The sequence below is a fragment of the Salmo trutta genome, chromosome 8 (genome assembly GCF_901001165.1).
Source record: "Salmo trutta chromosome 8, fSalTru1.1, whole genome shotgun sequence".
Classification (NCBI taxonomy): Eukaryota; Metazoa; Chordata; class Actinopteri; order Salmoniformes; family Salmonidae; genus Salmo; species Salmo trutta.
The window spans coordinates 42,321,934-42,349,396 of record NC_042964.1 but is presented as its reverse complement, the minus strand read 5'-3'; the positions used below and the strand labels follow the sequence as shown (position 1 = coordinate 42,349,396).

Sequence of the window (27,463 nt, the reverse complement as noted above, 5' to 3'; positions counted from 1 at the left end):
CACTTAAATACAACATATGCTGTGCTTATGACTATCTAGCATCATACACCTTTACTGTTCACTTTGTATTTCTGAGTTGCTTCTGTGTAATACAATGTCAGTGTAGCTAATGTCATGATTTTAGAATGACACCACCAGGTGGAGGGAGAATTTTACTCTGAAAATGACGCACCTGATCCTTGTCTGTACGCTGTGCACCTTGTTAGTGGAGCCTGGCGCCATGGCAACAACAACATACCACCCTCCTCACAGTATTCCAAATACCCTCCTCAGGGATACTGGCAACGTATTATAGACAAATAAGAGAGACCTCCTCTGTGCTCCTGTGGTTGAAGAATAGAAAGGTCTCCTTTTAGAGGGCTTGTCTCTTAAAATGGGTCCGTGTCACTCTCCCCCAGCCTTAAGAGCTGTTGCGGTCGGCCACATCAGGTTGCCATAGAAACCTCCCCAATGTCTCCCTTCCGCAATGCGCAGGGGCCATTGCCATGGTCACCGGGCTGAATGACAGGTGGCCCTCTTGCGGTTAAGGAGTCTTAAATGGTTCCCGTCGCGCTCACCTCTTTCCCCCTCCTCCCCCCTTCCAGTCAGCTTTATACACGGCCGCGTCTCAGCCCAGGGCCCTTCTGTTCGTAGGGGCGGGTTTTAAGCCCTCTCTCTATCCTTCTCTCTCCGCCCTGCGTCGGCCTACCCCCTGCCTGATGCAAGCTTGAATTGGGCTTCCACTGTGAGGGAGCACAGAGTGTAGCTGGCTGTCTGTAAAACACACACACACACACACACACACACACACACAGAGGACTACCTACCGCCAGCGTGCCCACAGACCAGGTTAGTTTTCATCTAGCCCGCTTCCTTCCACCCTGCTGATAAAACAAGTCACAGATCCTTGGTACTCTTCGAGGCCCTCGTGTTCTCAACACAAGGCTGAGGTTAGCATTAGTGTGCTAACTTGCTAACCCTAGGAACAGCAGTACTACTCCCAGAGGAGCAGTCACTCTCTCTCCACCTCCCTCTGAAAGATGCAGCGTTGTGACGAGCAGGGGGATGCGCAGTGGCTGCAGACTGTGTGTCGTGACTTGCTGTGCGGCTGCCGTGTGTGTGTTGTTCTAGCGACACACGGGGCACAGTGTGCGTGCACTCGCTGACGGCTACAGTGCGTCGCCATGGCAGTGAGTGGAAACACTTTGGTGTGAAGGCGTTGCCTCTGGCTGTGCAGAAGTGCTCTCTCTCTCTCTCTCTCTCTCTCTCTCTCTGTGTGATCTCTTGCTCCATATTAAGCTCTCTCTGTGTGTATGTGATCTCTTGCTCCATATTAAGCTCTCTCTGTGTGTGTGTGATCTCTTGCCCCATATTAAGCTCTCTCTGTGTGTGTGATCTCTTGCTCCATATTAAGCTCTCTCTGTGTGTGTGATCTCTTGCTCCATATTAAGCTCTCTCTCTTGAGCTGTGAGCTATGATTAGCACATGCCTAGCCTAGCTGTCTGTTTAATTGAAACCTCCGTTCCATCTCTGTTGTCTCTCTTTGCTGTCTCTGCTCTCTGAGTCTCCCGGTGTCTCACATCTCGTAGCTTCCCCCTAGACGTGTGTGTGATTGACTATAGCATCATCTACTCTGGCTCTGTGGCTTCGTCCCTGACTTCCTATGAGACAGACATGATCGATGCAGTCAGTCTCAGTCCCTTTGGCCACTCACACTGAGACCAAACATGGCCCCTCACCATCCGTCAAACAAACTCACTCATCATCCGTCTGTTCTCTTCTCCTTTTTCTATCATCCCCCTCTCTCACCAGAGGGACTATCCCAGGAAAACACAATGAAGCCCATTTTAATGACTCATCATACGATCACTGATTTTAATACATGAATGAGAACGTTCTCTCACTACTGAATGATGCATGCTGCATCCCTGCAAATCCCTGATTATGAAGTATACATTTGACCCTAGTAAATCATTCACACTGTTTTCAGTAGCCTACTTTAAAGTTTCTTTGGGTTGGGTTACTTCTCTGCCCTGGGGAGGGTAGTGATCTGTGTGTGTGTGTGTGTGTGTGTGTGTGTGTGTGTGTGTGTGTGTGTGTGTGTGTGTGTGTGTGTGTGTGTGTGTTTTTCAGTGAGTTATGTACACACCTTCCCCGGAGCCCGCCCCTAGACCTTTTTACATGCACTTACATTTTCAGTTTGACACAAAGCTCCTGGCGCTTGTGCACCAATACCATATTTAAGGAAGTGCTGCACAGCGAGCGTTGAGAGGTCACGGTGTGCAGCATGCGGGGAGACTAGGGGGGAAAGACTGACTCCACCAGGTACTGTACTGCTGCTTTACCCTTGGAGGGACGGGGTGTCTAGAGAGAGGGAGGGTTGGAGCATTGGAGAGGTGTGTGTGTGTGTGTGTGTGTGTGTGTGTGTGTGTGTGTGTTTGTACTTTAACATGCTGACACGTGGCACATCCATTCGTTTGAGTAGCCTAGTTTTGCTACGCTACTGTGCTGCTACTAACTGTCTTGGCTTGTCATGTATTCCAGTTACTGGCTGGAAGTGTTTCTGCAGGGCAGTGTGTGTAGTTTGACATATTTTCTCTTTATTATTCAGGGTTTGTGTGTCAATTGTTCCTTGTACTCGATGTCCAAATATGCTACATAGCCTGTTTGAGCCATATAGCCATAGCATCCCCTCAGGGATTCTACTACACCATCAGACCACACATACATTTTGTAATGTTCAGTTTGTTTAGTGGGCTTTTTTATCTTGTACTCTGCGTTGTTAGCCAAACTTCTTGGCAGGGCAGTTGGCCTCTTGTCAAGGTTTCATTTTGCTTCTGAAATGTGTGTGAATGTGCAAAGCCAGCCCCGGATACACCTGGGGGCATCTCTATTCTCTCTCCTTCACGCTCCCTCTCTTTGACCTTGAAGCAGTTGTCTGGACGAGGAGGGGAGGATTTGGAGTTTCTTCCTCATGACTGACCAGTTGCAGTATTAGTTGTTGGAACATCAGCTAGCCTTCTGATTTATCAGAACATCAGCTTGGAGTCTCAACTGCCTGGGCTGTCACTGGTCTTTCTCTCCTTCCCTCCTTCATCTCGTCTCTTGTCCATATGCCAATCCCACTTCCCTTGTTTTTGAACCCCTCCCCCCTCCTTCAATGCCAGTGAGAAGTAGCCTATTTAACAATACTCCCATGTTCAACAGGCTTTCTCTGCGCCACTGCAATGTCATAGAATAAAAGTGGATTTACCGGTTTGATAAATGAGCTCACGGAAGTAAATGCCTGTTATTGTTTCTGCGTGTGTCAATGTTGTGTTAGCCTCCAGTAGTGTGTGTCCTCCAGAAATGGGGTTGAAATATTGTGGAGAGATTAGGCCCCCCATTTAGTTCTCAGCCCTGCTATCAGCCCTGTCCAGTTAGCTGAGGTGATATGAAGTGGGCAGGCCACACACACGCCACTTCCACTCTGTCACAACCACTGTCAGCTCCCCTAAAGCCCTCCCAAATAAACACTCCTCATTAAGCCAGTGGAAGAGGAGAATCAATGAAGCACAACGATACACTCACTGCTTATGAGGTTCTCTCTGCTCTCTCTCCTATTCTACCCTTTTTCTCACTCTACCTGTCGTTTAAAGCTACTCATCTTCCCCTGTTTCTCTCCCTCTCATGTCTAGCTTTACATTTTTTCTGTCTCTGCTCTCTCTGCTTTCTCTCTCTTACTGTTGTAAATGGAATCCCCCTTACTGTTTCTGCACCTCTTGTATTTCCAACAAACTGATCTCTCTTCTCTATGTTGTGAATGGGATCCCCCTCCTAACTGTTTCTCTCTCTCTCTGTCCAGCAGACCAGAATCGGTAGAGGCCAGCCCTGTGGTGGTGGAGAAGTCCAGCTACCCACACCAGATCTACAGCATTAGCTCTCACCACTCCCACAGTTACATTGGGCTGCCCTACGCCGTGAGTACACTCCACTTCAACACTAAACTGCAGTACACCACTATAATGCACTGTAATACAGGACACTGACACTACTGTACACTAATACAGGACACTGACACTACCGTACACTGTAATACAGGACTCTACCGTACACTAATACTGTACACTGACACTACAATACTAGACACTACCGTACACTATAATACAGTACACTACCGTACACTAATACAGGACACTGGCACTACTGTACACTAATACAGTACACTGACACTACTGTACACTATAATACAGTACACTAATACAATACACTATAATACAGTACACTACCATACAGTATAATACAGGACACTGGCACTACCGTACACTAATACTGTACACTGACACTATCATACAGTACTCTACCGTACACTATCATACAGTACACTACCGTACACTATCATACAGTACTCTACCGTACACTATCATACAGTACACTACCGTACACTATCATACAGTACACTACCGTACACTATCATACAGTACACTACCGTACACTATCATACAGTACACTATCATACAGTACACTAACGTACACTATCATACTGTACACTACCGTACACTATAATACTCGTCATACAGGCTAGTTCACTCACCTGGAGGCGACTGTGGATATGGGTTAGGGTCAATCGCAATGCAGTCTTAGCTTAGTGAATAACTTCAATAATTTCAATTGAAGACAATTTGAACAATTCATATTGGAAATAAGTGGCCGTTTGCAGTTGTTGAATTAGAATTTTAATGTTTGACATTCTATTGTTGTATGCGTCAACCTGAAGAAGTCACAGTGATGCCGAAAAGTTGGTGATTTACTGGGAGTTTATATATAGTGTACGACTTTTATTTTTGTGGCTTGTATGTGTCACCTTCAACACCTTTATGTCCTCCTCCCCAGGACCACAACTATGGGGCGCGCCCCCCGCCCACGCCCCCGGCCTCCCCTCCCCCCTCCATGCTGATCCGGCCGGGCGAGGGGCTGTTTGTGCCGGGGGGCCTGCAGGACGAGGCTTCCAGGGGCACCACACTAAGCACCTCGGAGGACGGCAGCTACGGGGCCGACATCACCCGCTGCATCTGTGGCTTCACTCATGACGACGGCTACATGATCTGCTGTGACAAGTGCAGGTAGGAACTGGGAAATACCCTCTCCTTCATCAGGTCACAGTGATTTAGACCAGAGTCCACACTGTCCTAGCAGTGATTTATGAACATTCTAGCCTTCAAACGGTGTCCATGTCTCATCTCAACGTTTCTTTGGGATTAGTGACCCCTGTCTAGATCCCCTGTTGCATTGTGAATGGCTGCTGTTACTGACTCTCTGCCCTCTCCTCTCTCTTCTCTCTCAGTGTGTGGCAGCACATAGACTGCATGGGGATCGACAGGCAGCACATTCCTGAGACGTACCTGTGTGAGCGCTGCCAGCCGCGCATCCTGGACAGAGACCGGGCCATCGTGCTGCAGACCCGGAAGAGGGAGAACATGTCCGGTGAGTGGAGAGATGGTGAGATATACCTTTTCCAGTCCCTCCCAGTGCGCTCCAGTAAACAGCTCTCAAGTCAGGCTGCTCTGCTCACTACTGCAGCCTCTTCCCCCAGGCCACAAATCAAATCACATTTTACTTGTCACATGCGCTGAATACAACAGGTGTTGACCTTAATGTGAAATGCTTACTTACAAGCCCTTAACCAACAATGCAGTTCAAGAAAGAGTTTAGAAAATATTTACTAAATAAAGTAAAAAAATGTAATAAAAGTAACACAAAATAACAATAGCGAGGCTATATACAGGGGGTGCTGTGTCAATGTGCAGGGGTACAGGTTAGTCAAGGTAATTTGAACATGTTTTTTACCCTAGCACAACACAGCTGATTCAAATAATCACAGCTTGATGATGAGTTAGTTATTTGAATCAGCTGTGTAGTGCACCCAGGGGGCACGCTGACACCAGCTGGTCACATCGAGTAATACAACAATGCAGACATTTAGAATTGCAGACTGCTTTGGAAAATCTTGTTTTTACCTTTGAGAAATAAGTTGTCTAAATAGGTTAGAACCAGGAAAACTTTGCTTTGGTTGGACCCTGCTGTACAAGATGCCCAAATAAACCTTTATTACCAATGCTTTATTAAGGCATACCGGTATGTATCTCTGCAGACGGGGACACTAGTGCCACAGAGAGTGGGGACGAGGTGCCATTGGAGTTGTACACGGCCTTCCAGCACACGCCCACCAGCATCACACTCACCACCGGCCGCCTGGCGGGCAACAAGCAGGCCGACAAGAAACGCAAGAGGAGCGGAGAAAAGGAGCCCGTCGCCACGTCAGCCCGAGCCAAGAAGGTCTGTGTTCAAACATCCATTCAATCCTATTGACACTCAATAGTTTCTTATCTTGACCCCAACTGTACCTCCGAGCTTTACATGTATTTGGAGCAACTCACCCCAAAATGAGTTTTGGCATGTTTATTTGAACAGAAATCTGTCGATTTGTTATGCACTACGTAACGTCGCAAAAACGGGTGGTAAACCTTGTTGTTTTACGCTGTCTGTTGTCTAACAGGCGTTCCGCGAGGGCTCCAGGAAGTCTTCCAGAGTGAAGGGTGGAGCTCCAGAAATGGAGCCCGGGGAGCACCCGTCTCTGTGGGAGAACAAGATGAAGGCTTGGATGGAGGCCTACGAGGATGCCGGCAGCAACCAGTACAGCGAGGACGTCCAGATCCTGCTCCGCGTCAAGGAGGCCGGCGACGGCAAGACTCTGGCCTACAACACACACACGGCCACCTTCAAACCGCCCGTGGAGGTAGCTGGAACCCACACAGTGACCTACAAACATTTGTCCTCAAAGTGCCTGAGCAGGCAGCATACACACAGTTTGTACACACATATTGCCTCTGCGAATATCAGTGTCAGCCAGCCTCTTTCCTCATGTCCTGTTGTATCTCCCCTCTCCAGAGCCAGGTTCAGAAGAACAAGAAGATTCTGAAGGCAGTGAGGGACTTGGCTCCAGACTCCCTCATCATAGAGTACAGGGGCAAGTTCATGCTGCGACAGCAGTTTGAGGCCAACGGATGCTTCTTCAAGAGGTGAGGTCCCGTCTTGTGGAAACCTGAGCTCAAGTAGAATCCTTAGCTCAAATTTAAAAGTGGAATTCTACTCCTTTTCATAATTGTATGTCTGAGACATTTGAGAGGTAGAGGGAGAGATCGATGGAAGGGGTGTGTTTGTTGTGGTCCTTCCTTGGCAGTGGGCAGTGAAGTCCCTCACAGCTCCTGGCTGTCTTCCCCTGGTCACCATATGGACATCCCCAATCTGTTACTGTGTCTGTCTTGCACTGCATTTCATTCATTTTTTTTCTCTTTCTCTTTCTTCCTCCCCCCAGACCATACCCCTTTGTGTTGTTCTACTCAAAGTTTGACGGGCTGGAGATGTGTGTGGACGCCCGCAGCTTTGGTAATGAGGCCCGCTTCATCCGACGCTCCTGCACCCCCAACTCTGAGGTGAGTGGCCAATCGCAGACCACGATACAAAACCTACGGCTCTAAACCCTGACCACACCCCCCCAGAGCCACTAACTTCAACTTAATGTAACCTCATGAGTTTCAATGGGTGCCTCTCTCTCTCCCCTTTTCTCCACCTCTCTCTTCTCTCTCTGTCTTGTGTCTCTCACAGGTGCGTCATGTAATAGAGGATGGTATGCTCCATTTGTACATTTACTCTTTGAGGTCCATCACCAAAGGCACCGAGATCACCATAGGCTTTGACTATGACTATGGCTGCTGGTAAGCAGGGTGGAATTGATCACCTAGTAACACACACACACACACACACATATATATATGAGGTCGACCGATTTTAATCAGCATGGCCGATTTTAATTAGGGCCGATTTTAAAGTTTTCAATAACAATCGGTAATCAGCATTTTTGGACGCCGATTATGGCCAATTACATTTCAATCCACGAGGAGACTGCGAGGCAGGCTGACCGCCTGTTATGCGAGTGGAGCAAGGAGCCAAGCTAAGTTGCTAGCTAGCATTAAATGCATCTTATAAAAACAATCAATCTTAACATAATCACTAGTGAACTACACATGGTTGATGATATTACTAGTTTATCTAGCCTGTCCTGCGTTGCATATAATCAATGCAGTGCCTGTTAATTTATCATCGGATCACAGCCTACTTCAACTTCGCCAAATGGGGGATGATTTAACAAAAGCTCATTCGCTAAAAAAGTACAATTGTAGCACCAATGTACCTAACCATAAACATCAATGCATTTCTTAAAATCAATACACAAGTATATTTTTTTAAACCTGCATATTTAGTTAAAAGAAATTCGTGCAATATTAACCAGGGAAATTGTGTCACTTCTCTTGCGTTCTGTGTATGCAGCGGTTTGGGCCGTCTGGCTCGTTGCGAACTGTGTGAAGACCATTTCTTCCTAACAAAGACCGTAATTCATTTGCCAGAATTGTACATAATTATGACATAACATTGAAGGTTGTGCAATGTAACAGCAATATTTAGACTTTGGGATGCCACCCGTTAGATAAAATACAGAACGGTTCTGTATTTCACTGAAAGAATAAACGTTTTGTTTTCGAAATGGTAGTTTCCAGATTTGACCATATTAATGACCTAAGGCTCGTATTTCTGTGTGTTTATTATAATTAAGTCTATGATTTGATGTTTGATAGAGCAGTCTGACTGAGCGGTGGTAGGCAGCAGCAGGCTCGTAAGCATTCATTCAAACAGCACTTTCCTGCGTTTGCCAGCAGCTCCTAGCAATGCTTGGTGCACAGCTCTGTTTATGACTTCAAGCCTATCAACTCCTGAGATTAGGCTGGCAATGCTATAGTGCCTATAAGAACATCCAATAGTGAAAGGTATATGAAATACAAATCGTATAGAGAGAAATATTCCTATAATAACTACAACCTAAAACTTCTTAACTGGGAATATTGAAGACTCATGTTAAAAGGAACCACCAGCTTTCATATGTTCTCATGTTCTGAGCAAGGAACTTAAACGTTAGCTTTTTTACATGGCACATATTGCACTTTTACTTTCTTCTCCAACACTTGTTTTTGCATTATTTAAACCAAATTGTACATGTCTCATTATTTATTTGATTTTAAATGTATTTTATTTATGTATTATATTAAGTTAAAATAGGTGTTCATTCAGTATTGTTGTAATTGTCATTTTTACATACACATACATAAAAATCGGCCGATTAACCGGTATCTGCTTTTTTTGGTCCTCCAATAATCGGTATCGGCGTTGAAAAATAAAATCGGTCGACCTCTTATACATTCATTCATTCATACATACATACATACATACATACATACATACATACATACATACATACATACATACATACAACAAGACAAGATTGGTCAACCTCAATCATGTTATCTTTCTACCTTTTTTCTTCTCCCTCGCTTCTTCCCCCCTCTCTCTTTCTCCCCCCTCTCTGTAGTAAATACAAGGTGGATTGTGCATGTGTGAGGGGGAACCCAGAGTGCCCGGTGCTGAAGTACAACCTGGAGCCCACCGAGAACCTGGAGACCAGCAGCCGCCGGCGGGGCCGCAAGGACAAGGAGCCCATGATGCAGCGAGGGGACCACCTGGACCTGGGCCAGAATCAGAACATGACCCTGGACTGTGATGGCAGGGCCAAGGGCCTGGGGGCCGACGGCAAGCAGAGGAAGCTATCACCCCTCCGCCTCTCCATCTCCAACAACCAGGTAAGATTTCCCTGGCAACACAACTCACCTCAATCCATGTCTCCATCACACACGCTCCCCCCCCGGTCCCCATCACTCTCTCTGTTCAAGATTGCCCCATAGGAACCTATAAGTTGGCTTTCCTCTTGAAGACCTTTGTGTTATCATATTTAGCTTGTTTTCCATTTAGTTAGCGTCCAATGTCCATGCGTGTAGCCATTTTTAAATGTTTCTGTTATATTTGCTGCATTTCTGTTTTATTTGTGTTATCCATTAGTAGACTACTTGTATTCCTCTATCATCCATCTTGGTTCTCCCTGGCCCAAAGCCCACTCCTGTACCCAGCCATCTCTCTCACCATGCCGTGTATCGCTGCTCAGAGCTGTCTGGCATCTAGCCCTCTAGTGGCAGATGAGACATGCTATCACACTGTGTCCTCTCTGCTGCAGGAGCTCCCGAACGCACCATTAGGCATCCCTCTACTCAGTGTTACACACAGAGAAAGCCCTCTGTCTCTGGGGTGGTCCCCAACGTTGTGTTCAGTAGATACCAAACCGAAGAAAACGCTCAGTGAAACTGAGAGGAACAATCTGAACCTGTCCAATAAGAAATGTCTGTTTTCCTATTCCATTGCAAAACATTTTGTTGCGTTGTCTAATAACCCCGACCCAGGCCATAGGTCTTATCGGCAAGCATGGTAGGGACTGGTAGTTCTCACAACAAGTGATTTTTAAGGACTGATCTGAGGGAAGCACACAGAAGCATGGTTTATGGAGACTGGTTAGACTGATGTATGGTCTAGAACAGGCCTGGGCAACTCCAGTCCTCATGGGCCTGATTGGTGTCACACTTTTTCCCCAGCTAACACACCTGCCTCCAATAATAAACGAATCATGATCTTCAGTTTAGAATGCAATATAGTTTAAATCAGGTGTGTTTGGTGTCACACTTTTCCCCCCATCCCTAGCAATCGGCCCCCGAGGACTTGAGTTACCCAGGCCTGGTCTAGAATGAGGAACGGTGAAGAGGGTCTAATGTCCGAGATGAAGTGCGAGCCATCTCTATCGGAAAACAACACGCACAAACCATGAAATGAACACGCTGAATTTGGAAGCTGTCCACATCTGTCATTGTGCGCAAACAGACCTTCGTGTGACCACAAGAGCCACAACTTGACAGGGTAGTTGTTGGTTACAGGGTAGTTGTTGGTTACAGGGTAGTTGTTGGTTACAGGGTAGTTGTTGGTTACAGGGTAGTTGTTGGTTACAGGGTAGTTGTTGGTTACAGGGTAGTTGTTGGGAGTGGGCTCAAAACAATGTATCACAAGGCACTACAGAAGTGAGCCTGGTCTCTCGCTCTTCTTTGAAAAGGGGTACGATTGCGTTTCGCTGTTATTCTGACTGCCTAGGACCGAATACAAGCTCTGAGCAAGTTTGTGCACAGACAAACCCACAATGTCCCCAGTCAGTGCCCCCAACTGTCACTCTTCCCCAGACCCCCCCTCCCCCCTACCACCTCACTACTCTAGACCCTGTAGTCTGTAGCCAGACTGCCTGTGGTTGGTCAGTGCCATGATAAAGCGCCTCTCCCCCTCTAACAGGATCCTACAGAGTTAGAGGGTGTAGAAGACCAGCCTGATCACTCCGTTAACAGTGAAGTAGAGATGGAGTCAGAGGAGACCATTGCAGAGAGAAAGAGGAAGATGGTAAGTTCCGTGAGCCAGGGCTGCAGCGCGCCCTGCTGTGTGCAGCCCATAACCCCCCTCACCCATTGGAAAAAGCTCATCCTTGCTGCTATGGGTCACTGTTTGTGTGGTGGTGGTCCCCCCCCACCCACCTCCCTGCTTCTGCTGCTGTCTCTGCCTCATCCTGTTGCTGTGTAGCCTAGCCTGCGTGGTCCCCCCCCCTGCTCTCTGTCGCTCACTCACTTCCTCAAACACTGAGGCTCTGTGTTTTGGTCATCATTATACGTGGGTTATTTTCCTCATTTATTTAAGAGTTAATTTGCTAAACAATCACACATTGCACCATTCCGGGCCCTCCAGAGCCACAGGCCCCCCTACCCCCTCCTCCCCCCCTCTCATTAGCTGAGTAAACAAGAGCCCCAGCCTCATCACACGTAAGTACTGGAACTCTCCCTGTGTGTCTGAGTATGACCCTCACGTACAGAATTGGCCAACTGTTTTGAAATGGCCAATTACTCTCCTCTCCCCTGCTAAAGAGCTCTGGTGACCCAGAGAGATGGGCTCACACACGCTGGCACGCTCTCCCTCTTTCATATATACACACACTCTGGAAATTACCCTGCTGTCAGCTCCCTTTCACACGACGAGGCCCAAGGTGTAAAGCGCTGACTCATCGTTCTGGCCAATGGACTGGCTCTGGCTCTGCTAAATATCCCTGAGCGAGAGAGAAGGTGGGGGGGGCTTCTCTGTTGCCAGGGCCTTATTGACTCTGGGACATCCAATAGCCTGCCTCCCTCCAAGGGAAGCTGCAAGCTGGTCCAGGAGGAGGAACCCCCCTCTACTGTGGAAGAAAGAGCTTCTGGATTCACTGTCGTCCTCTGACGGAACAGTCACCTTCTGGTCTGGTGTATTTATGGTGTTCAACCACGCATCCACAACAATGCCCTGTCCGCATGGGCTCTTAACACTGGTGATGTCTGTGTGTTAGGCATGGTATGTCTCCCACACATGTTAAAGATCTGGTTTGGTGCCAGGGATACAGACACGGCATGGAACACAGTTAATATGTTGAAGGTTGCACTAAGGTCTGGTTTTGGGTGTTGCAGATGATATGCAGTTGCTTGTCATCAACCTTGGTGAAAGTTGGTGATTGGGTTGGTTGCTATTGTCTTCGTTTTCTTTCCATGTGTCGTGGGTTCAGTATGTGGTTAATGACACTGTGGTGAGGTGGTGAACATGTGGCTGAGTTCCAGTGGTGGTGGGTTGTGTTGAAATCACTGTTCATTCATTCAGCCCAAATAAAGTCTTCCTACTGGATATGCTGGTGTAAGCAGACAAGGTGAAGAAGCCCTGACTTGACACGCGTCTACAGGCATAAGGCAGCCATTCTCCCTGTCTGCCCCTCTTCTCTCCCCTCTTTCATAACCCTGTAGTGGCCAGGTCACCTCTCCACACCCCCACCTGTCTCAGAGGATCCCTGAGGGTCGGCGACACACTGAAGCCCCTAGAGTGGGGAACTGTGGGGGTGTGTGTATGTTCTATGTGTGTTATTGGGGGGGACCGGGCCTCTTGTCTTCTAAACCAGGCTGTCTCTCTGTAAACCATTCAGGCCAGCCCAGCGGAGGAGTCCCATCTGCAAGGCGTGGGGGCCTCCAGCTGTCTGGGACTGAGTAAACCGGAGGTAAACTTGACCCACCAACCCCCACCCCCAAACATACCCCCCCTGCCTGCCTGCCCCTCCACCTCATAGGGGACCCCACTGACTGACAAACATACTAACCACCTCCATCTTCTCTCCACTGACCGGCCCTGTGGCAGACCCCAGTGTGTCTCTGCTGCTGGGGGTAGTAAAACTAGTCTGGTGGGGGCAGCCGTGGTGTTATAAACCACACACCCTGAATGGTTTGGTAAGGGCTAATGTTACGTTCCCACCTCCCAGATTCAGTTAGTTTGGTCTCTCACATCAACAGGGTTTTTACTTGTTCTATCTCCATTGTTTTTTTTCCACTGGAAGGGGAAATGGTGGTCCTTTTTTCTCTGTCATTCTGCGCCGCCGCTGTTTTTTTTTCTCTGCCAGCTAGCCAGCCAGACTGCCTCATGCCTGTCTTGTGTTGCGATAACGTGTCCCTCCCCCTCTAGGCCCAGTGGGGCAGGAGACTAGGCCACGTGGACTAACGCTTACCGCTCTGTCTTCCTCTCTACAGACCCGTGAAGAGAGAAAGATGGAGGCCATCCTGCAGGCCTTTGCCCGCATGGAGAAGAGGGAGAAGAGGCGGGAGCAGGCCCTGGAGAAGATCGGCACCAAGTCAGAGGGGGGCATCAAGGAGGAGCCCCCTGCCACCCCCGAGGCTGACATGCAGTCTCCTGGTATCATGATGGTAAGTGATAGTTGACTCAACATGTTCTTTATGCCTGCACTCTCTCTGACACATTGGTTCCACCAGAGAGGATGTTGTCAATAATCCGAAGGGTTAGCTGAAGGTGACTATAAACCCATCCAATACTATGCTACTGTACTATCCTAACCCTGTCTCTCCCAGCCCCTGCTAGAGGTGAAGGAGGAGCCGGGTCTCAACAAGCCCACGCCGGCCAAGCTGCGAGGCAGCAAGCAGAGGAAGAGCTTCTCGCGGAGCCGCACCCACATCGGGCAGCAGCGGCGGCGAGCGCGCACCATCAGCACCTGCTCTGACATACCTCCTGGCTCGCCCGGGGAACTCCTGGACCCCCTGTCCATTGACGGCCCAGATGTAGAGGCCTTCAGGGACCCCGAACCAGAGGCCCTCTCCTCCCATGCCCCTGACACCAGCCCCCCTTACAGTGGCTCCCCGGCCCCTGACAGAAACCGCTCCGGGCAGAAGTACCCCAAAACTAAAAAGGTACCCTAGCCACGGCTCAGTGCTCACCCCTAAACACGACTAGTCACTATTCTATTTAGACTTATAGGAATGTTCTATTCCTTCTAGTGAAATGTCACTCAGTACTATAGTCAAATGCAGTGTGCTTGTGACTAAAGCTCTCTCTCTCTCTTTGTCTCGCTACAGCACTTAGTGAGTGAGTGGTGCGTCGACAAGCAGGAGCGGTCATTGCGGACCCCAGAGCCGGCCCCGGAGAGGCCCCTGAGGATCAGCAGCGACCCGGAGGTGCTGGCCACCCAGCTCAACGCCCTGCCCGGCATGGGCCCCAGCCCGCACGTCTACAGCACGCCCAAACACTACGTCCGCTTCTCCTCGCCCTTCCTGGCCAACCGCAGCCCCACCACCCCTGGGGTGCCCACCGGACGCCGGCGTTCCCGCGAGCTGCCCGACACGCCGCCCACCTCAGGCTCCTGCAAGAAGGTATGTTGTTCACCAGCTCACAGGGGAATGGAGAGAGTGTTAGCTGTCAGGTATAGCTGCAGGGTAGAGGGACAGACTGACAGTGTTACCAGCAGAGGGACAGTATTATTGTCAGTAACAGAGACTTAGGTTTTCTAAGATGTAGCTGCCTTGGAGATCAGTGAATGTGATTTGTATTTGTGGTTGACATGTCTAAGTCCTCTCCCTCCGTCTTCTCCCCACAGCGCTGGCTGAAGCAGGCTCTAGAGGAGGAGACCACCACCCCTCCACCCAGCAGCGGCCGGCCCACCCTGGTCATGCCCAGCGAGGGCCCTCTCAGCCCCCCTATCAACGGGGACTCTGACAGCCCCCCCCCCTACAACGGCAGCTGCACCTTGCCAGGTGAGGACTCTGGTGAGGACTCAGAAATGTGTTTCTCATCACTTAGAATCAACATAAGTCTTGTCTGGTTTTTTGCATGTGAGTAACCCTTCCTCTCTGTGTGTGTGTGTGTGTGTGTGTGTGTCATACAGAGTTGCCCACTCCTCTGAAGAAGCGGCGCCTGGGTCTGTGTCCGCTGGACGCCTGCATGTCAGAGAGCTCCACCCCCTACGGCTCTCCCTGCGCCACGCCAACCCAGGCCGACCTATCAGAGACGCCGGGTACACCCCTGCTGCTGGCCACGCCACCCCGCGTCACCCGTATGGAGGAGCCGAGCCCTGAGCCTCTACCTAGCACTCCCACACACACACTCAGTGCCCCGCAGGAAGTAAGACACACACACTCTAAACTACAATCACACACACTCATAGAGAGAAGTGAGCGGTGTGTTAATATCTCTATTCCGTTGTCTACAGAGCGAGTCTTCCCTGGACAGCTCACCGGAGGGCAGTCGCCGACCCAGCCCCCAAGAGGCTGAGCGGCCACCTTCGCTGCTCTCCTCTCCCTGTGTAGCGGTCAGGGCTCCCAGTCTGGATGTGTTGCCCCCCCACGACGCCAAGACCAGTGCCCCCCTGAGCCCCCAGCCCCCCACCGCCGAGTCCCAGGACTGTGGGGGAGAGGAGGGTCCAGAGACCATGGCTGAGGGCAGCAGCGAGGCCCCCTCCACAGACCCAGCCTCTTCCTCCCTCCTCTCTCCCTGGATGAAGAGTCCAGAGAGAGTGGGTCTGTCAGGGCCAGGGGGTCTGTCCTTCTCCCCCATCAACTCTAACCTGAGGGACCTTACCCCCTCACACACCCTGGAGCCCATCTTGGCCTTCAGGCCTGAGGCTGTGGCTGGGGCTGGTGTTGTGACTGTACCAGTACCCTTGGCCTTCAGGCCTGAGGCGGTGGCTGGGGCTGGTGTTGTGACTGTACCAGTACCCTTGGCCTTCAGGCCTGAGGCGGTGGCTGGGGCTGGTGTTGTGACTGTACCAGTACCCTTGGCCTTCAGGCCTGAGGCGGTGGCTGGGGCTGGTGTTGTGACTGTACCAGTACCCTTGGCAGCAGGACCCTTCACAGAGGCTGCAGGGTCTCTCTTCTACCCCTGCCCTGAGGAGGGGGGAACCCTGGCCTTCTCTCGTTCATTGAGTGGAGACAGCACCGGCGAGGGAGGGTCAGGACAGAATCCCCCACAGAAGAAAAAGGTGAGTTGCTATTTTCTCTATTCAGCCTGCCCATTCAAGCTGTGTTACGGTTCCTGGACTGATAAGGTATGTCTGTTTTCGTGTGATGTCATGTGTTTTCCCAGGTGTCTTTGCTGGAGTACAGGAAACGTCAGCGCGAGGCGCGGCGCAGCGGCTCCAAAATGGAATGCGGCTCGCCTGTCTCTACAACACCTACCCTGGTGGAGATGTTCCCTCTGCCCTTGGAGACCACCCAAGAGCCTCCACCCCTGGCTCCTGCTCCGGCCCAAGCTCCAGTGGCCCCTACTGCAGTGGCCCCCACCCTGCCTGAGCCAAATACCCCCCAGCCCAGCGAGGACACAGAGCCCCCCGTCGAGGGGGAGAGAGAGGGGGGAGAGGGACAGTGGACCTCGTCCACCTCGGTGGAGCAGGCAAGAGAGCGTGGCTACCACAGAGCCCTGTCACTTAGTGACCACAGCAAGGACAAAGGTACACACACACACACACACACACACACCACCTGGACATAACTTCTTTACTGATGGTAGTTTAATTGTAATAATGTGTGCTTGTTACAGATGGAGAGACCGAGGGCAGTGAGGCCCCAGTCAGAGATTGTTCATCTCCTAGCCTGCAGAGGACCCCAACCCACACGGTAAGAAACATTCTGCTTTCTGGCTCAAACAGTAGTGTGAAGTACATGCTGCTGCCAAACACACAGCCATCACACAGCCTAGAGTGTAGGCCAGGGGTCGGCCAAAACCGTCAAAGTTTTGATTTTAGTTTTCGGTCTGTAAAATTCAGGAAATCTGTTCCCAAGTATTCCCACAAAAAATAAGAGACATGATGGTGTCTCAATGTAATCAAGGTATGACATGGTTTGTTATTTTCAAATACAATCTCTTTTTGTAGTCAGTTTGCAGTGTGCCCCCCGACCATTCGTTCCAACAAAGATCCTCCCGCGGCTGAATGTAGTTGCCTACCCCTGATGTAGGCTGTTATTGTTCATGACTTACCCGTTCCCTCGCTCAGTCTCTCTCTCCTCCCTAGCCGTGTTCTCCTGGCCCCAGCAGCCCGTCCCAGCCTGGCAGTCGCCCAATGAAGGAAGAGAGTGACAGTCGGCCTCGGACCCCCTCCCAGGCCGCCCCACAGCAGCCCAGCAAGCCTGCCGTACCCAAGGCAGCCCCCCTGACCCCCACCAAGCTGCACCCTGCTGCCCCCTACCCTGCCCCCTCACTCCTCCACTCCCAGGCTCAGGGCTCCCCTTACCGCAGCCAGAGGGCCTTCCTCTTTGCTCCTCCTCAGTCCCAGCCACAGGCTCAACCAGGGCTGCCCCCCTTCTCCCAGTACAGCCCACAGTCCGCTCCACCTCCCCCTCCTCCACCAGCACCTCCAGCCTCAGCGGCCTACTTCCCCAGCCAGTCAGCCCCCGCCGTGGGATCCTTCCCTGGGTTCAAGCCTTCCGTGACGTCCCCATTCCCCCCTGGAGGCCAGCCCCTCCTGCAGACTCTTCCTCCCCACGCCCTGCACTACCAGAGCTCTACCACTCCCCCTCCTCCTCCCCCTCCCCCACCACAACACCCTGGGCCCGGCCCAGCCCTGCTGCACGTTAACCTGCAGCCTCCTCCTGTCCAGCAGCACCAGCTCCTTCTGACCACAGCCCCCCAGTCCTCCCTCCCTCCCCCTCCGCCCCCTCCCCCACAGAGCCAGACCCACCAGCTGCAGCAGCCCAGTGCCAGCACCCTCCTGTCACTCAACCAGGGCCTGCCTCTTCCTCCACCCCCTCCTCCTGCCTCCTCCACCGGTGTCCCCATGCAAGTGCAGGCCCCACACCACTTTCAGAACTTGGGGGGCTTTCCAACCCCGCTGATGCACACCGGCGGCACCGCTAACCCCTCGGTGCCCCCCTCCACCTACCCCCCGCCCCACCAGCAGACTGGACTGCCCCCCCCTCCTCCCCCTCCCCAGCAGCAGACTCAGCCGGCCCAGGCCATGTCCACCGCCACTCAGATGTCCAGCGGGACACGTGGGGCCCCTGCGTCCCCCGCCCCCTTTCACAACGCTGGGTACCTGGGCACGGGGTGGCACTGACCGCCTCCATGCAGGCCTCCCCCTTGGCCCTGCCAGCCCCTGTGAACTCACTCTGAGAGGAGCTTGACAACAGACCGCGGAACACAACAAGCAACAAAAGCTGTAAATATTTTCTATGTACCTGAACACACGGCCAATGGAAAAACAGGAGAACGTGGGATAAAGGGGTGCTTTTTAAAGGACAAACTGAAAACAAGGACTGTGAAACAATCTTATTAAGAGACTTTGTGTTTGAAATGAAGATGGACGATTCCCCCGGTGCTCATCCCACTATTTCTCTCTCTGACGTCCCTCCCTCCGTTTTCTTTTCAATTTCCCTCCTGTGGCGGAGAGAGTGCCTATCCGTCTGACCGTCTCTGTCTGTTTTGGACTTCTATTGTAAGGTCCCGCACTTTCTGTATCAATGTACATTCCAGCCTCCACCCCCCTTCGTCAGTTAGTCCGCCTTTCACTTCTTCTTCTCTTTGTCTATTGTCTGCTCTTCTAACCGTTTATTTGTTTTATCTAGTGGCTCATTATAGCAAACAGAAAGCTTTTTGTAAAGATAAAAAAAAATACAGAATTATTATTATTTTTATTCCTCTGTGTAAGAAATATCTGTGCACCGCTGCAGTGATTCAGAAAATGCTGTTCTGGGAGCCCGCTTCACTGCCCCAGGAGGCTGCACTCGTGTGTGTGTGTGTGTGTGTGTGTGTGAGGAGGTGTATGGACTGTGTGTCTGTCTGTGCTGTGTGTCAGTGGGAGAAAGGGAAGTGATAGAACGTAAGAGTGATAGTGTGAAACGAGTGCAGTAGTCTGAGGTAGCCAGAGTGAGGTCACCCATAGGTAGGTCGTTAGCGGTTTATTTTTCAATATCAATGGTTATTTGTAGAAATTGTAATTTAATGTATAGGTGGTTACTCCAGCTTTCTCCGGAAACAGGTTGTATATATTTGCTTCTTTTCTTTCCTATGCTTGTACAATTGGCTCCCATCCCATTTTGGAATATGGTTGTAAATATGAGCGCTCTTCTTGGCAAAGATGAATGTTTCTGTGACTGTAGCACTTTTTCTTTTGTTCTTCCTCTCTGGACTATTCAGTGTAGTCTTTTTTTATTATTTGTGTGTGTGTGTGTGAGTGTATGTTTGTGCAGAGGAGAGAGACTCAAACACTGCACTGGTTGGCTATTTTCATGGTTCATTATAATAAATCACTGTAATGACAGTTTTATACCACTGGTGGTGTTGTGTCTGTCTGTATGTTCTGTCTGTATGGTCTGTCTGGTCTGTCTGTCTGTATGTTCTGTCTGTCTGTATGTTCTGTCTGTCTGTATGTTCTGTCTGTATGGTCTGTCTGTATGGTCTGTCTATGTTCTGTCTGTATGGTCTGTATGGTCTGTCTGTATGGTCTGTATGGTCTGTCTGTATGTTCTGTCTGTATGTTCTGTCTGTCTGGGAGAAGGAAGGCTGATATGTTGGCATCACTTTCAAAAGGTTTGACGGATGCCTCCTACCTGACGTGGTCCTTGTTATCTGGGATCGTTGGGATGTCCCTACTCCATTGAAGTTACCGTTGAAAATGGTCAAGGAAAGGGTTAGGTAAGGATTATGGTTAAGTTTAGGGTAAGGATGTCCCAAGGAACCCCGCATAGCACTAACCTACCTGACAAGCCACCAGCAAGCTGCCTGTCGCCTCCAAATAAAACTCCTGTGAAAAACAACTTCACCATATCATGGAACCGTAGAGACCTGAACCATCTTCAGCATGTCCCATGAGAATTCCTTTACAGAGTGAATTACCTTTCAGGTTTAAGGAACGTGTACCATCATGCCAGCAACAGATATGCCCATTAATGAATATTTCTTTAGTGGTTACCTCCCATCTTATCACAACAGATTGTAGACAGTTCCATCAGGAGAACAACACTTAACTGCATCTAATGAGTGCCTGCCTCTCTTCCTGACAGGGGTGCATGTTGGTTAGTGGTAGTTCATCACTGGTAAGTAGATGGTGCGACACACCTCTCTTTGATCTGGGATGCTGTGTGCATATCAATGCGGACACTCCGGTCTTGATGAACAATGATTAAGCAGGCTCTTCATGGTTACAAGTGCTCTCCTGTCCCCGTTATGCATGACTAACCAGCACAAATGAGCTTCACAACAACACACCACTCATGGTTTTGGAGTGTCTTTCTCCCATGTTCACAAGGAGAGAATCCACAGTTCAGGGACATGTGGTCTAGAGACGTGTTTCAAATCAAAGTTTATTTGTCTCGTGCGCCGAATACAACAGGTGTAGAACTTACAGTGAAATGCTTACTTACAGGCTCTAACCAACAGTGCAAAAAAAGGTATTAGGTGAACAATGGGTAAGTAAAGAAATAAAAACAGCAGTAAAAAAGGCAGTGAAAAATAACAGTAGCAAGGCTATATACAGGCACCGATTAGTCGGGCTGATTGATGTAGTATGTACAGTTGAAGTCGGATGTTTACATACACCTTAGCCAAATACATTTAAACTCAGTTTTTCACAATTCCTGACATTTAAACCTAGTAAAAATTCCCTGTCTTAGGTCAGTTAGGATCACCACTTTATTTTAAGAATGTGAAATTTCAGAATAATAGTAGCGAGAATGTTTGCTTTTATTTATTTCATCACATTCCCAGTGGGTCAGAAGTTTACATACACTCAATTAGTATTTGGTAGCATTGCCTTTAAATTGTTTAACTTGGGTCAAATGGTTCGGGTAGCCTTCCACAAGCTTCCCACAATAAGTTCAATGAATTTTGGCCCATTCCTCCTGACAGAGCTGGTGTAACTGAGTCAGGTTTGTAGGCCTCCTTGCTCGCACATGCTTTTTCAGTTCTGCCCTCAAATTGTCTATAGGATTGTGGTCAGGGCTTTGTGATGGCCTCTCCAATACCTTGACTTTGTTGTCCTTAAGCCATTTTGCCACAACTTTGGAAGTATGCTTGGAGTCATTGTCCATTTGGAAGACCCATTTGCTACCAAGCTTTAACTTCCTGACTGAGGTCTTGAGATGTTACTTCAATATATCCACATCATTTTCCTTCTCATGATGCCATCTATTTTGTGAAGTGCACCAGTCCATCATCAAAACATCTCCACAACATGATGCTGCCACCCCCGTGTTTCACGGTTGGGATGGTGTGCTTCGGCTTGCAAGCCTCCCCCTTTTTCCTCCAAACATAACAATGGTCATTATGGCCAAACAGTTCTATTTTTGTTTCATCAGACTAGAGGACATTTCTCCAAAAAGTACTATCTTTGTCCTTAAGTGAATTCTCCACCCACCCAGGGGTTACTGGGCCATGCAAAACGAAATGGTCCAATCAGAATATGGCTTTAGGGGTTGGGCAAGTGAGTGCTCTTGGGTTGTGTATAGTTAATTGTTCCAGGAAGAGAAGTGCATTGCAGTGTTGGGAGGGGAGGAGGAACATTTTCAACGTCATTTCTCTGAAATGAAACTAAAGTGCACAGTATGTTGTGCATGAGACCAAACTCCCCAGCTCTTCAGAAAACTGTTAAATAGTGAAATTCAGTCTTTGGACCTTTTAACACCTAACAGAAAGTAGAACAAAAATCTTATCCACGAACACAGGTGAGTAGAGAGATTAACATGGATGTTTGAAGATCTACTCTACACTGTTTATTTATTCTCCTTTTTTTCTTTGCTACAGTAGGCCAACGTTAATTCTTTGTCCTTTGGTTATATAACTATTTTCTACGTTTCATGGTAACACCTTGTATCAAGATTGGTTAGTCTGCCCGTAAAGCAATGCTGGCAAACTATCAAGAGCAGACTGATTGCAGGAAATGCTTTATGGTTTTACCTTGGTCTCTGTCTAGATATGGCGTCTTCCAGCAGTGTCCTCGCTGAAGAGCAGTTCCTGTGCTCCATCTGTCTGGATGTGTTCACTGAGCCGGTCTCCATTCAATGTGGACACAACTTCTGCATGGCCTGTATCAGGAAGTATTGGGATGGCAATGACATGTGCCAGTGTCCCATGTGTAAAAAAACATTTTATAGGAGACCAGATCTGTTCATCAATACATTCATTTCTGAGATGGCTGCTCAGTTCAGGAAATCGGTTCAAGTGAAAGCCACCAGCAGCTCAGACCAACTCCCTGCCAAAACTGGAGAAGTCTGCTCTGACATCTGCACTGGGACGAAGTTCAAGGCCCTGAAGTCCTGCTTGGTGTGTCAGACCTCTTACTGTGAGACTCACCTGGAGCCTCATCAGAGAGTCCCAACCTTAAAGAGACACAAGCTGATCAAACCTCTGGAGAACCTGGAAGACAGGATGTGTAAGAAGCACAACAGACTCCTGGAGCTGTTCTGTAGGAGTGATCAGACATGCGTGTGTCAGTTCTGCACTGAGGCAGACCACAAGACTCACAACACAGTCCCTCTAGAGGAAGAGTATGGAGAGAAGATGGCTGAACTGGGGAAGATGATGGCAGCAGTACAGCAGATGATGCATGCAAGATCTAGAAAGGTTAAGGAGATCAAACACTCTGTAGAGCTCAGCAAGAGAGTTGCGCAGAGAAAGATATTAGACATTGTGCAGGTATGCACTGCTCTGGTGCGCTCCATTGAGAGAAGTCAGGCTGAGCTCATTGAGGTGGTCAAAGAGAAGCATAAAAAAGCGGAGAGGCAGGCTGAAGGGCTCATTGAAGAGCTGGAGCAGGAAATGAATGAGCTACAGAGGAGAAGCACTAAGCTGGAGCAGCTCTCGCATACTGAGGACCACCTCCACCTCCTCCAGAGCATCCCATCTCTTTGCACCCTTCCACCCACCAAGGACTGGTCTAAGATCAGTGTTCACGGTGATCTGTATGTGGGGACTTTTAGGAGAGTTGTGTCCCAACTGGAGGAGACATTGAATAAAGAGATGGATAAAGTCAAATTGAAGAGGGTGCAGCGCTATGCAGTGGATGTGACTCGACCCTGATACGGCAAACCCCTATATCATCCTGTCTACAAGTGGGAAAGAAGTGAGATATCAACAGAAACAACAAGATCTCCTTGACAACCCAAAGAGGTTTTCCACCTGTCCTTGTGTCCTTGGAAATAAAGGTGTCTCCTCAGGAAGATTTTACTATGAGGTTACTGTTAAGGGAAAGACTAAGTGGGATTTAGGAGTGGCCAGAGAGTCTATCAACAGGAAGGGAAATATCACACTGAGCCCTAAGGATGGTTACTGGACTGTGGCACTGAGGGAAAGGTGTAAGTACCTAGCCTGTACCTCCCCACCTGTCCTCCTCTCCCTGAGAGAAAAGCCCCAGAAGCTGGGGGTGTTTGTGGATTATGAGGAGGGTCAGGTCTCCTTTTATGATGTGGAGGCCAGGTCTCATATCTACTCTTTCACTGGCTGCACCTTCACTAAGAACCTATATCCATACTTAGGACCTTGTGCTAATTTTGGGGATGAAAACTCTGCTCCTCTGATTATCTCTCCTGTCAATCACACAGACTGAGGATGACGTTTTGACATTGCAGAAGTGTGGAGATAATGGTTTCCTGACAAATACTCAGCATGGACCTTGATTCCATTAAGTTTAAAATACAACACTTTGCATTAACATCACTTGTTTAATATTAGATGAAATTGTTCCAGTCTCTTCTGTGTGGTCATTTCTTAATGTACATATACATACGGTGTGTTTGTTATAATGTCATGCTGATGTGACTGTATTGTGATTAATTTCATGTAATCTCTGACATCAATGATTTAGCAGCCTCTTCGGGGTCAGCTCCAATCATCAATGGGGGCCGACCAATCAGCTGCTTGGGGGAATTTCAGGAATCCATCCTGAAACACACGTAACAAAACCACAACAGAAACTGGGGAATGTAACAATGGTTACAAGTCGATGGGGACAAAGCTTTACAACACAACACTATATTTTGAAGTGCCTTTCTCGTGTTGTTTGTTCTGTCTTTGATTGTAACACAAAAATGTCATTACATTTGAAAGAAACACCATTAAAGAAACACAAATGCAGTGAGCGTTTTAAAGTGTATTTACCCCCCCCCCCCCCCCCCCCCCCCTGTTTTGACTCAAAAGTTGTTTGTATTACATGTTTTATGTACATGGAAATGGTTGGGACAAACCCCTTTGGTGGGGTTTGGACTAGCCTGTATAATAAGGTAGGTGGGGTTTGGACTAGCCTGTATAATAAGGTAGGTGGGGTTTGGACTAGCCTGTATAATAAGGTAGGTGGGGTTTGGACTAGCCTGTATAATAAGGTAGGTGGGGTTTGGACTAGCCTGTATAATAAGGTAGGTGGGGTTTGGACTAGCCTGTATAATAAGGTAGGTGGGGTTTGGACTAGCCTGTATAATAAGGTAGGTGGGGTTTGGACTAGCCTGTATAATAAGGTAGGTGGGGTTTGGACTAGCCTGTATAATAAGGTAGGTGGGGTTTGGACTAGCCTGTATAATAAGGTAGGTGGGGTTTGGACTAGCCTGTATAATAAGGTAGGTGGGGTTTGGACTAGCCAGTATAATAAGGTAGGTGGGGTTTGGACTGAATGAATATGTTCACATGTTGATTAGTTAACATCACAGGAGGTTGGTGGAACTTAATTGGGGAGGACTGGCTCGTGGTAATGGCTGGTGTAGAATCAGTGGAATGGTATGATGCCATTCCATTGACGCCGTTCCATACATTATTATGAGCCATCCCCTCAACATGCGAACCACAGGAAGCTGCTACGTTGAGCTTGTTGAAGCCCTATAAGAACACGGCAGATTTACAACATAATGAGAGTGGATTTATAAAGCACTTTACACTCACCAGCTTGAAAGTGATATATGCCAATTAGGAGGATGATTAGGTGGCTAGGTTGGGAATTTAACCCCCTACTCTTACAATAAGTGCCATGGGATTTTTAATGACCACAGAGTTAGGACTCCCATTTTACATCCCATCTGAAAGACAGCACCCTATGCAGGACAATGTCCCCTTCACTGCCCTAGGGCATTAGGATCTCCTTAGACCAGATGAAAGAGTGCCTCCTATTGGCCCTTCAACACCGCTTCCAGCAGCATCTGGTCTTCCATCCAGGGACTGACCGGGACCAACCATGCTTTCGTCCAGGGGCAAGCCAGCAGTGGGATGCAGGATGCTATGCTGCTGGCAGTAGACTAACATACAAGTTAGAAAGTTGTGTTGCAGCCCTGTTTGTTTGGCAGTGGTAAGCTACGTGACTTGAGTTTACATGGGCTCTGGAGGCTACTGATCTTTTCAACCAGTTCTGTCCCTTTAAAACGGCCATAACATCCATAACTTGACCTTCAAGAAATTGTATTTTTATTCATTGATAAAATGTGCTGGACAGAGAGCAAGAATGACTTTCCGTTAACGGCACATTGCTACTAGTGATAAAGTTGCAGATGGATTCTAAGGTTATATTCCCAGATAATACAATTCAAGACACTGAGCCACACTTTATGGAAACACTTCTTCTCATAGTAAAATGGCAATACTCTACAATACTGTCTGTATACATTGTATGGCACACACATCTGAAGTGAATCAATAGCTTTAACGTACTGCATCGATTGTAAATATCATAGTCGAGACGAGATAATATTCCAACACGTAGAACAGCTATTTCTATTTGTTAATAGGCCTATTCTTCTACTTAATACATTGTTCTTCAGCGTGGTTTTCTCCAGGGTTGCTGAGGACACTGATTGGCAGCCTGCTCTAGACCTCTATACAGAGTAGTCCTACATGGCCTCTCTGATTCTATCACAACAGTCATTCATTACAGCTACAAGATTTCTTCTTTACCTTCAACTTAGTCACATTTAATGTGGTGTCAGTGGTGGAGCATCACTCTCTGTTCAGCCGTTGTCTTCCAGTACGGACAAGTCTAAATGGAATCCTTGGGACGTCCCAATTCTGATGTCACCCCGTTGAAGATTAGATTTAAAACATTTAAGGTAAGGGTAAAGGTTAGGGTTTTGTGTAGGGACGTCCAAAGGTTCCCAGGTACCGCTAACCCTTCCACCACAGAGTCCAGTAAGGCGGCTCAGCAAGCCAGACAGCGCTTACAGTTCTCATGGCCCACGCTCACCCACTGTAAACAGTCTTACAATGATGAGTCCAATGAAGAGCAAAGAGTGGAACACAAGTCAAGAAGGAATCCACAGGTCAGGTACATGTGGTCCAGAGGTGAGTTTCCTCTGTTTGATCAGACGTCTGAACAATCCAATGCTGTAGCCTAGCGGTCATGTGTGGTCATGAGTTAGTTCACCGTTTCCCAAACTCAGTCCTGGGAACCCCAAGGGGTGCATGTTTTGGTTTTGCCCTAGCACTACACGGCTGATTCAAAGCTTGATGATTAGTTAATTATTTTAATCAGTTGGGTCAAATGCTAGGGCAAAAACCAAAACGTGCACCCCTTGGGGTTCCCAGGACTGAGTTTGGGATACGCTGGGTTAATTAGTGTTTTTCTATGGTAGGGCTTTGAATGGTGGGACAGAATCTCATGTTCTTTTTCACAAACAAACCTTTTTTCTTATGACTTGGTAATATGTCTTATTGTCACATACACCAGATGGGTGCAGTGAAATGTGTTGTTTTACAGGGTCAGTCATAGTAGTACAGCGCCTCTGGAGCAAATCAGGGTTAAGTGCCTTGCTCAGGGGGCACAACGACAGACTTTTCCCACCTTGTCGGCTCAGGTATTCAAACCAGCGACCTTTCGGTTACTGACCCAATGCTCTAACCGCTAGGCTACCTGCCGCCCGTTAAGCCATCGGCCCACTAGGTCCACTCAGTAACGGATTTCATTTCATAAAACAATATGAAGTCTTCCATCTGTTGTTGCCAATATCAAGGTCATGTCTGGGTGAGAAATATGGCCGTAGGGGCTGGTCTTTACTAAGTGGGTTCTCTTGGAGTGGATGTCTCCTCCTTTCTTTCATTCGTCTTTTTCTCGTTCTGTTCTTTCCGACAGCAGTAGCTCTCCTTTCCACCTCCAGAGTGACGGTATGAAGCTGGAACGTTGTGTTACATTATCTTTCCCTCTGACGGGCACCGACACCTGTGAACAAAGAACACA

The 27,463-nt window shown here is 48.7% G+C and overlaps 2 protein-coding genes and 1 pseudogene across 2 annotated transcripts in view; 2 read left to right on the top strand and 1 right to left on the bottom strand.

The window, feature by feature from the left end:
- Positions 1–1,019: 1,019 nt before the first annotated feature.
- kmt2e (lysine (K)-specific methyltransferase 2E) lies at positions 1,020–19,593 on the top strand. The gene is made up of 20 exons (XM_029759638.1): positions 1,020–1,081; positions 3,827–3,938; positions 4,852–5,081; positions 5,303–5,442; positions 6,110–6,294; positions 6,515–6,754; positions 6,907–7,037; positions 7,334–7,451; positions 7,624–7,733; positions 9,440–9,707; positions 11,287–11,391; positions 13,575–13,748; positions 13,911–14,246; positions 14,412–14,705; positions 14,930–15,098; positions 15,218–15,453; positions 15,542–16,309; positions 16,414–16,777; positions 16,867–16,943; positions 17,339–19,593. Exons 1-20 carry the CDS (start codon positions 1,020–1,022, stop codon positions 18,377–18,379), a joined length of 5,160 nt encoding a protein of 1,719 aa, XP_029615498.1. The 3' UTR covers positions 18,380–19,593.
- A 2,126-nt stretch (positions 19,594–21,719) lies between these two features.
- LOC115198994 (E3 ubiquitin-protein ligase TRIM39-like) lies at positions 21,720–24,390 on the top strand (annotated as a pseudogene).
- A 1,448-nt stretch (positions 24,391–25,838) lies between these two features.
- Positions 25,839–27,463, bottom strand: part of LOC115198996 (LHFPL tetraspan subfamily member 3 protein) — a 42,589-nt gene continuing 40,964 nt past the window's right edge. Inside the window, exon 4 of the mRNA XM_029761476.1 lies at positions 25,839–27,445. The gene's annotated coding sequence lies outside the window, so the exon portion shown is untranslated. The remainder of the gene's footprint in view (positions 27,446–27,463) is intronic.